The sequence below is a fragment of the Phaseolus vulgaris genome, chromosome 3 (genome assembly GCF_051622355.1).
Source record: "Phaseolus vulgaris cultivar YP4 chromosome 3, ASM5162235v1, whole genome shotgun sequence".
Taxonomy (NCBI): Eukaryota; Viridiplantae; Streptophyta; class Magnoliopsida; order Fabales; family Fabaceae; genus Phaseolus; species Phaseolus vulgaris.
The window spans coordinates 54,474,905-54,486,154 of NC_143500.1; the positions used below are offsets into that span (position 1 = coordinate 54,474,905).

An 11,250-nucleotide genomic window follows, 5' to 3' on the forward strand; every position below is an offset into this window, starting at 1 on the left:
TTTAATTAGCCACCAATGTTTTTGCTACCAAATTTAGAAACTAAATAATTGGTAGTTAAAACCTTAGTTGCTAATTAGATATCAATTTAGAAACAATTTAACAATAATAAAAAATAATAGAAACTAATTTAGAAACCAATTTTATTTTTAGTTTCTAAAATGGTATCTATTTTAGTTACTATTGTAACTAATTATTTAAAAATTAGTTTTTATTTCATGATTTTCTTGTAGTGCTTGAACTGTAATTTAAGACTAACTCAACACTATAAAATCAATTCATAAGGTGAGATTTGGATTCACTATACAATGTCTTTTCGCTATGGGTTCTCCTTATATACAATGAAATTTCTTTTCGCTATCGATTCTCTTTATATACAATGAAATTTCTTTTCGATATCGAATCTCCAACACTTTTGTTTATATAGAAAACGCAAACTCTGAAACTAAAACTTGATCTAACATGAAAAATGAGGTTTTGGCATGGCAACACAGTATGGTAAAATATGAACAGACGAAAATGATGATTCTAGAGATTTCCACTTTAAATTTGATTATAGTTAGATAATGACCCGTGCCCCCACCACGTTTCTGCCTCTATAAAACCAATCTCAACACAAACGGGTCCTTCATTGACTTCAAAAGCCATCAGAGAAAACGCATTATTCTTCTTCCTATCCATCAGCAGAAACTCAGAGAGAGTGAGAGAGAGTTGCTACGTGTGTATGGAGATCATTGCTCTTTTCTTATGCATTTTCCTCTTCTTCTCATCCCTTCTTTCATATCCATTGATAAAGAAACACAAGAAACCTCAACAGATTCCTAAGCCTAAGCTTCCACCTGGCTCAATGGGTTGGCCTTACGTGGGAGAGACCCTTCAACTCTATTCTCAGGACCCTAACATCTTCTTTGCTTCTAAGCAAAAAAGGTTCTTAATTTCTTTTTCTTTCTATGCTTTCTTTTGCATGGAGCTTAAACCAACATGGTGGTGCTGGTGCTAACTTAGTTTCACAATTTCTTAATTAATCAGATATGGAGAAATCTTTAAGACACGCATACTAGGTTGTCCCTGCGTGATGTTGGGCAGCCCCCAGGCTGCACGTTTTGTGTTGGTGACTCATGCTCACTTGTTCAAGCCCACATACCCCAAAAGCAAAGAGAAGCTAATAGGCCCTTCTGCATTGTTCTTCCACCAAGGAGAATATCACACTCGCATCAGGAAGCTGGTGCAAACCTCTCTTTCCCCTGAAAGCATTAGAAAACTCATCCCAGACATCGAAACCGAGGTTGTTTCCTCCTTGGAGTCGTGGGTTTCCGCTGGACAAGTCATCAACGCTTTCCAAGAAATGAAAAAGGTTGATTTTGATATGATGTTTTTCGAGTTTGTGAATCTCGTTTTGCTGTAGTGGGAGTAGCAGTGGGTCTACTTTCGGTTTATGTCTTGTCTTATTCGATACTTTTATTGCATGGCGTTGAGTTTTGTTTTCATTTGTTGATTCCTTGTTGATTTTCTTCTGACTGGGTCCTCCATTATTGTTTCCCAACTCATATGTCTTACCTTAACTCTTTCTTCTTCGCAGTTCTCTTTCAATATTGGCATCCTCTCTGTCTTTGGTCACTTGGAACGCAAATATAGAGACCAGCTTAAGGAAAACTACTGCATAGTAGAGAAAGGCTACAACTCTTTTCCAAACAGGATACCTGGAACTGCATACTCAAAAGCACTTCTGGTAAGCTATAGTGATGTCTAATTTATCAGTATTTCAGTTATGCTTCACTGTGCAATTTGATATATCAGTATTTCAGTTACGCTGACACTGTATCTCAGTATTTCAATTACGCTGACACTGTATCTCAGTATTTCAATTACGCTGATACTTGAAGTAACAACAATCATATCTCATCACATCATTTATCACATCATTTATAATAGACAAATGTTCACATTTACTTATAAGATATTAATTTTTGTGAGTCTCCTTCTCATCACGTTTTTTCCACTAAAAACTTTACTTCAGAAGACCAAGTACGGTAACAATCAGACTAACTTCTTATTGGTTCACTGACATACCCTTTTAAACGTGATTTTTGTTATTGGTAAAAATATGTTAAAAGTCACAAGATTTTGTGAATCTTTCTTCTTGGTAAATGAGTTTCACTCACTATTTTGTATTTAGCTATAAATTTGAGTAGTTTATTAGGACAAGTGTGTTAACCAGTGTGATGGTACTACTTCTCTTTACAAATACTTGTCTGAGAAAATCATTTGAAACTTGGGATCAGATTCTGTGTCATTTTACTCTGTCTGATGAATATTTTTTGACATGTTTTGAAGGCAAGGAGGAGGATCAGAGAGATTATAAGTGAGATCATCTGTAAGAGAAAGGAGCAGAGATTGGAGGATAAGGATCTGTTAGGCCACTTGCTGAACTACAAGGATGAAAAGGGAGAAATGCTAAGTGACGACCAAATTGCTGATAATGTAATTGGGGTGCTATTTGCAGCTCAGGATACCACAGCAAGTGTTCTAACATGGATTCTCAAGTATCTTCACGATGACCAGAAACTTCTTGAAGCAATCAAAGTAAGACTTGTTTGTCTCCCAAAAAGATTTTGCAAATCCATGTAGGCCACCACCACAAAAAAGTTAGGCTAATTAATGAGTCAACGGAACTGTTTTGCAGGCAGAGCAAATGGCAGTGTATGAAGCCAATGATGAAGGGAAGAAGCCATTGACATGGAATCAGACCAGAAACATGCCAATTACTCATAGGGTGTGTATGGTATATAAAAACTGCTGCAAATATGATGCAAAACAATGGTCTTGGTTTAATCTGAAAGCAAACTTGGATCATGTGTATCTTTGCAGGTGATTTTGGAAAGCCTTAGAATGGCAAGCATCATATCATTTACTTTTAGGGAAGCAGTGGTTGATGTGGTATACAAAGGTAAGAATTTGAGACAGAATATTCTTTTACCTGTACACTTATGGGAATTTTAATCCTCAAAACCTTTTACTATTTCCTAAACTGTTCTTTCGTGCAATTGTTAAGGATATCTTATACCCAAGGGTTGGAAAGTGATGCCACTGTTCAGGAACATCCATCATAATCCAGAATTCCACCCTTCTCCTCAAAATTTTGACCCTTCAAGGTTTGAGGTACCTTATCCTGCAAAATCACTCAAACAAATATTTGTTTAAAAAAGCCAATCCCTATATATATAAATATTCTCTGAACATATATTTCAACTGTATATGGCTGCAGGTTTCTCCAAAGCCCAATACTTTCATGCCATTCGGCAATGGAGTGCATTCTTGTCCAGGAAATGAGCTTGCCAAATTGAACATGTTCATCTTAATTCATCATCTAGTAACAAAGTACAGGTAAAATTTCAAAAATTGAGTAAAAAGCTATGTAGCACTCATACGACACGTACATAGAGATACGTATAATCTCAAAACTATAAGAATGAGAACACATATTTATATATTATATAATTATAAATTATGTATATTGACAATAAAGATTTATGTGTACAAATATGTTTTAATTTTTTTATAACATAAAAATTTATACAATAAATTTGAGTTTTTAAAAATTAATGTATTTCTGCTTTTTAAAATTGTATTAGAATCATGTTGGAATTTTCATAAATCCAATAATATTTTCTGAATTAGACACTTCACCAATAAATATTATATGAGTGTCGATATTGTATGAGTGTCGATGTCCAACAAAATTGGTATAAAAAGTGTTTTACATTGTTATTTGAATCCCCAATAGGATGATGAGAGTGGTTAGTAACTCACTGTGTTGAATTCTTTGGATGACAGGTGGGAGGTTGTGGGATATCAGAATGGAATCCAATATAGCCCATTCCCAGTTCCTCTGTATGGTCTACCAACAAGATTTTGGAGAAACCAATTGAATTGAATCAAATATGATTATATCATAAAATCTTGCTTTATTCATCATATATTAAACTTTTGGAATTCCTTGCCACCCAACTTCATATTGATTCCTCCTCCTTAACCCAAAACAACTTCACCTCCTATTTTAAAGCGAGGACCCAAACATTGGTCTCTTCTTCCAAGTAACTTCATGCTTATCCTATTTGTAAATGGTGGCATAGCTTAGTACAATTAATTAGTCTCAGTGTGCAAGTTCTACGAATAATGAATGTTATCAACTAATGGAGATTTAGTTCATTAGCTCTATTCAATGCTCCTATAATGGAATGTAATATAATATAACCTTAATGTCTTGGATTAATGTCTTGGATTTCAAGGGGAAAAAGCCCTGTAATGGTCCCCTATAATAGTTTCAAGATTACTCATGGATCTATGGTACGAAGTTTTAGCTTCATTGTTGTCCTTCCATCTCATTTCTCAAACAATTTAAACTCTTAAAAAAAATGGGACATAATATTTTTTAAGAAGTGGACTTTAAACTTAACTCAACTTCACAAAATCGGCTTATGAGATGTACTTTGATAAACCCATCAAACATTTGTTAAAATAGACTTTAAATGAATCTGATACCATATGAAGAAGTAAACTTTAAACCTAATTAGATGAAGTTTGCACTCACTTGTAAAGAAAGAGATGTTTCGATCTCTAATCGACCAATATAGATTCAGAGCTTGTAGAGTGCTGAGAATGAAGAAAACAAATCTAGCACCAATCTGGTGTAAAATTTGACATTACCATAATAAACTCCAAAGGGCAACGTGGCTCCCTTCGCATGGTAGATAATTCATATTTCTTCAGTAGAAGTCACAAGGTGTGACTATGAAAAAGCCATGTGTTGGTAGTTAATTAGCCGGCTGAAAAAGGCGATGCCCTTTGCAGAGGGATTGTAAACCTTTCTAGGGCATGAAGGTTGTTCATGTTTGGTGGTGATGATGCGGGGACCAAAATAGTACATCAAAAATTATTGGACCTTGTGGATTTGTTGGAGATTTTGAAACGACTCATACTGTGCCTTTTGCATTTGCACAGTGGACCAAAAGTTATTTTCTTAGAAAAAAATTTGATACGTCGACAATCATGCACACTGTTTAAGATCTCACATCGACTAAAGTTAGGACATTTCATAGTATATATCTTATAAGCCGATTTATGAGATTGAGTTAGGCTTAAAGTTTACTTCTTAATATGATATCATAGTCATTTTAAGTTTATCCTAGTGTTTGTTGGTCTTATCAGGTCACCCATAATACGTAGTTTTACGCACGAGTTGGCAGTCTCAGTATGAGGAGGGTGTGTTGAAAATTTCAGATCGACTTGAAATTAAGACATTTCATAGTATATGTGGGTGTAAACCTCACCTTATAAGTAGGGTTATGAAGTTGAGTTAGACTTAAAGTTCACTATTTAATCATGGTTATAAATTAATGTCTTTTCATTTATACTTATCAAAGTAACTTTTTTTCCCCAAGTGACCTCCAGTTTTGTTGTACCAACATCACTAATAATTTCATACACTATTAGCAACTACTAGTGTCTTTATCACAATTCATATTCATTTTATGTGTTTGATTCCCACATGATATTTTCTCTTCTTGAATAGTTCAGTGCTATCTATCTAACAAAAAGGTAATATTTATTATTACTTATAATAATGTGTTACATATATAGGCCTGAACTTTCATAGAGCTCTAAAGGGGACCTCTCATTCTTTACATTCTAGCCTCATATTACACTTTCTTTTTATCTGAATCTGTCTGTTCACAAATTTATTTCCTGCTTATACTTTACAGTAGTCTCCTGATTGTGGTCCCAAAAATGGAATAATTTCATTCAGGAGTTTAACCCATCACTACTCAAAATATTTGTGAACCTCAATTTATTGAACATGTGTAGGAGAAAATTAAAAAAAGAGTGAGACACAATTTATTGAACATGTGTAGGAGAAAATTAAAAAGAGAGAGAGAAACATTGAAATGATCTGAAAGATTCATTACAAGAAAATCATCAAATTATAACTACTTTTAGAGAAAAAAATAATTAGTTTCTATTAAATTAAATTAGAAATCATTTTAGAAATTAAAAATTATTGGTATTTAATTAGAATAGTTTCTATTATTAATAAAAATTTATAAGTTGATCTTTAAATTGGTATCTAACCATTAGCTACCAAGGTTTTAACTACTAATATTTTAGATTCTAAATAAGTTTCTAAAAGACTAATTGAAATCAATTTATAATCTAAAATATTAATAGCTAAAACCCTGATAATTTTTATTAATAATAGAAATCACTTTAGATACAAATAATTTTTTAGTCTCTAAAACATTATCTAATTTAGTTAATATAGTGATTAATTATTTGTTATCTTTAGTTTTGGTTATTATTTAATATTTTTTTTTTAATGTTTCCAGATATTTTAAAGATGATATAATTGATGTCAAAAGTTTATAGTGGTGAAAGAGAGGAAGTGATCATCTAATAATGTTATTCAACATAACATTGAAACTAAAAATTTGATATGTGTATGCAAATTGAAAACTGGTTGTATTCTATAGTGATTGTTATTAGAGTTGATGTAGTATCATTTTTTAGATAGCAAAGAACACATCTCCTTCATCTTGTTTATGGTCACCCAACCACCTTAACCCTAGCAATTAAACTGAACCACTGAAATCACCCTCCACCATCTAACTACCCACGGTGAACCAGAGTCTCATATAATGTTCATAGTGGTGGCGACCCTCATGAAAGCTCACAAAGAATAAGGAACGAAGGTGTAAACACAAAAGACAAGGCAAGAGCTAGAGCAAGAGAGAAAGTATACAAATATACATATATATAGAGAAACCCATACAACAAGACCAAGAGAGTCGTGGAAGACAATGATGACAATTACTAAAGTCAATTTTTTTCTTAATTACAAATTATTACCATTTATTAGGCATGTGGTAGTTTACATGAATGGCAAACACTAAAGTTTTAGAGTTGTGTACTTCATAGGCTTTAGAACTCTCAAAATATTCAAGCAAGATTCTTTCATCAATTTCGGAATTAAATATTCAGATGGAAAATGATGTTTTGACAACCCATAAAGTTGTTTATAATTCTTGATGTGATGATTTTAGAAATAAATATATATAATAAAAGATAAGTTTGGAATTAAATGATATGAAAAATATTAAAATAATAGTATTGAGAGCGGTATAGAAAATGTGGGTTGTCAATGTATCATTACCGGTTGGAGATCCCACATCGACTAGAGATAAGGACAATTCATTGTATATAAGTGTGTGCAAACCTCACCTTATGAGTTGATTTTACGGGGTTGAGTTAGGCTTAAAGTCCACTTCATCATATTATCCATTCAGGATAAAACATTAAATCATTTCTTATATTTTGGATTTGTTTGAAAAGCTTATTCAGAACCTTGTAAGACTAGTCCTTGTGGTGTAAGAATCTTACTCATGTTCATCTAGTGAAGTCATTAACAACAACATAATATATTTTGTCTTCAATGGACTGAGTTATGGTTAGTCCAAAAAAATCTAAGTGTATCAGTTTAAGGATTTTTAAGTAGAAATATCATTTTGGTATAATTATCTTTTTTATCCCTATGTTAAGGGGTCAATAGTAAATTTGATATAGTAATTTAAAAAAAAATCAATTTCTTCCGTATCTAATTTGGCCATTTCTGTTAAATTCGTATGGACTGGTGATGATGTGTTAAGTGTGAGTGATAGTGTTATGCACATATGTCTCCACGTCAAAGCTTTATCATCACCCTCAATCTTCTTTTCTTCCATTTTCAAACACTTTTATGTGTCTTTGCTTTTAGTTTAATTTCTCATGAGATAAGCGTTTATTTTGGTTATGTTCTTACTTTTCAAATTTAGTTTAACTAAACAGAAAAAAAATATTATAATTTCTTTGACTTATATAACAAAAACATATATTATGAATTCAAATTTAATATTATGATAAATAATAAAAAATTAGTATATTTTATAGTTATTTCTAAAAATAATTTATCATCATGTAATATTTTTTATTCACTTAATAATAATTTTAAAAATGATTGATTATCATGTTATTTTAGGACTAATTAAAAAAATATTTTCCTTTTTATTTTTAAAAATGATTGATTATCATGTTAAATTTTAAACTTATTTCTTTTAAAAGCTACTTTTAAACTTATTTCTTTTAAAAGCTACTTTTAAACTTATTTAATAATTAAAATTTTGATAATAATTTTGAATAATTAATTATCATTTTAAATTTCAAATTTACTTAATAATTAAAAAATTTAATGTAAAAATATTTTATAAAACAATTCAAGCTTTAAACTACTTATAAATGCTATCAAAAATCTGTTTACGAAAAGAATTATGTAAATCTGGAATTTCTATTTCCAATGGTTAAAAAAAAGTAAACGTCAATCCGGATCTAAATTTAAAAATATTTCCTTTGTTTTTGTATATTTTTGATAATTTTAGAGAAAATAAATATTTTAAAAAATCACATTTATTTTTAAACGTTGAAGAATCCTCTCCCTTGGATCACAACTTAGACTTCATCAACAAAGTTTATGATCATATTAATATTTAATGAAAAAATAATAGTTTAGGACAGACTTTTTAAGATGCTAATATCTTCCCTTTACTCATAACTAACTCTGAGACACAAATTTGATTTCAGAGACTTTTTCTTATTTCACTGTACTTTTTCCTTAGTAAGTTATGGTGTTTTGTCTTCTATTTTTCAGAGCTTTTTATTTGGGTTGATGTCCAATTTTTCAGGCAGTTTCTTCATGCACCCCTACATTTTTCTTCCTGTACCCCCACACTTTTGTAAATTCCGAAACTGACCCCCACAATTTCGGGATCTGGGAGTGTGCTACGGATTCATCAATCTGGAAGTGAATCATGTTGCATTCCGGATGAGGGGTGTTCCGGAAGCAAAGTTTACATAAATTATTGATTTCTGAATTACTGAATCCGGAAGCCTAATTTCTATTACGGATTGGTGGATCTGGAATGATTTTTCCAATTATGGATTTCTGAATCCAGAATGCATATTTTGAATTATGAATTGGTGGATCCAGAATGGTTTTTTCAATTATGGATGTTTTGTATTTTTTTATTTTGGATTAACACTATTACTCATGTATTACCAGAAACATCAATCCGGGAGATTACCGGATGCGCCAATCCAAAAATTTACTGGAAGCGCCAATCCGAAAATTTACCGGATTTCAGAATCCGGAATACGAAAATAAATAAATGTATAGTTTATAGAGGGACAATTTTGTCTTTACGCAACCTTGTGGGGGTGCAGGAAGAAACTACCATTTTTCAGTTGGGTCAAGCCCATTAGATTTCTCTATGGCGTTGTGACTGCTTCTTCCTGCACCTCCATATCCTTTTGTGTCACCTCATATTAAATATGAAAATATATTTTTATTCTTTTTTGTGTCACTCCATACATAATTTGGAAGATGTTTTGGAAGATGTTTTTGAATCGGTAAGTGTTTTTTACAAGATGTTGTTTTTGAATCGGTAAGTGTTCTTTAGATTTATAAAATTTAGAAGTCTTTTTTGGATTTAAGATAAGCCTATGGATTATGTAATCTGGTTATATTCTGGATTACATAATCCGAAAGCTGATATCATTTTCATAAAATAATTTTTGATAATCATGCATTTGAAACTTTGATGTAATTTTTCTCATTTTACATGTAAACACTATATACCAAGTTTTGATTGTTATAAATATTTCCCTATAGTTCATTAAAAGATAGTAAATGAATTACATAGATTATATAAATTTTAGGTCCTTTTCATAGGGTTTTCAAAGTAGTGTAAAAGGATAGTGGAAATGAATGATGGGAATTGATTTTGGCATTAATTAGACGAAAAAAAAACTGCAAGTAATTAATGTTATACTGTAATCAAGGATTAGAAATCATGGAAGTGTTAAAGTGTTAATTAAGTGAGTTCAAAACAATAGGAAGTGTTATGAGTTAATAAAGTTGAATAAAAATCCACCTTAAATTATTTGCTACAAATACTCCTCCACCCCTTTAAACAAATACTAATAACTTATACAACTAATAGGTGATAAAATATTTTTAATTAAATTATTAACTATATAATTTATTTAAAATTAGTTAGTATTTATAATTTTAATATTTAGATAATAAATGTGATAAGAGGAGTGAATTTCCGCTAGTTGAGGACGACGCCAATATTTCGACCTCAAATCGGAGAGATAGCATCCTGAGACTCGAACACTCCTCTTAAATGTTAGACACACATATCGAACACCGACACTCGTAGGACACATATCGGTAAAATGTCTAATTCAAAAAAATATTTGTTAGATTTTTGACAATTTTAACACAGTTTTAACACAATTTTAAAAAGGATAAATGTATTAATTTTCTAAAACTCAAATTTATTGTATAAATTTTTATTATGATTATAAAAATAAAGAAAAAATAATTTTGAATCAGTCATGAAAAACATCTTTCTACTCTAAACAAAATTTGAAACATACTTGTGCACATAAATCTTTATTGTCAATTTATATAATTCATAATTATATAATATATAGATTCGTGTCCTACATTTTAGAGATGATACGTATATCTGTGTCCATGTGGTTTCCGTGTCTATGGTACATAGATAGTATTGTTAGGTCAATCACAGGTATTGTCCGTTTTAGAAATCGGTGCTCCGTCACGATTTTTTCCTAAAAAACATGAGAGAGTGAGTATATAAAATTTCATTTGCTTTAACTCCTGAATTAGACTAGTATATCACATAAAATATTTATATTATAATAAAATAAATAATTAAAATAGTAAATTAAAAAAGTTGTAAAATAAGGATTTATCCTTATCTGGTTTTATTACCACGCCTACAACTAAATCTAGTTTTGGTTCATAATAACACAAGATTTTTAAATCTAAAGTAAAATAAAGGGGAAGAAACTGGTTAGAGAAATCAAAGAGCAGAACGTTGAAAATGGAAAGAAAAGTCAGATTCAATTCACGAGGGGGAAAAAAAGTTGGTAGAAAGAAAAATCGCAGGACGAACAACTCATCGCCACGTGGACGTATTACAGGTCCAAAGGTGGGCCCGCCCAAAAAATGAAATTATATTAAATTAATTAATTAATTAATTCAACGAGAAGGTTTCACGAGGAACAGAAGTTATAATAAATAAATCAATAAATAAATAAAATGTTATATAAATAATAAATAGTAACGAATGAAAAAA

At 30.9% G+C, this 11,250-nt stretch overlaps 1 protein-coding gene across 1 annotated transcript; it reads left to right on the plus strand.

The window, feature by feature from the left end:
* The first annotated feature begins 452 nt into the window (after positions 1–452).
* On the plus strand, positions 453–4,216 carry CYP707A4 (cytochrome P450, family 707, subfamily A, polypeptide 4). Its single transcript, XM_068610014.2, has 9 exons — positions 453–925; positions 1,028–1,352; positions 1,578–1,727; positions 2,333–2,581; positions 2,682–2,771; positions 2,867–2,945; positions 3,051–3,157; positions 3,264–3,382; positions 3,833–4,216. Exons 1-9 carry the CDS (start codon positions 723–725, stop codon positions 3,930–3,932), a joined length of 1,422 nt encoding a protein of 473 aa, XP_068466115.1. The 5' UTR covers positions 453–722; the 3' UTR covers positions 3,933–4,216.
* The last annotated feature ends 7,034 nt before the right edge of the window (positions 4,217–11,250 follow it).

What these genes read in the sequence shown, in the direction of transcription:
- CYP707A4 (XM_068610014.2), top strand. Translation starts at nt 723, where the DNA reads ATGGAGATCATTGCTCTTTTCTTATGCATTTTCCTCTTCTTCTCATCC. An exon ending in CATACTCAAAAGCACTTCTG is followed by an intron (nt 1,728 to 2,332) that starts GTAAGCTATAGT and finishes CATGTTTTGAAG; the next exon opens with GCAAGGAGGAGGATCAGAGA. An exon ending in GGTTGATGTGGTATACAAAG is followed by an intron (nt 2,946 to 3,050) that starts GTAAGAATTTGA and finishes GCAATTGTTAAG; the next exon opens with GATATCTTATACCCAAGGGT.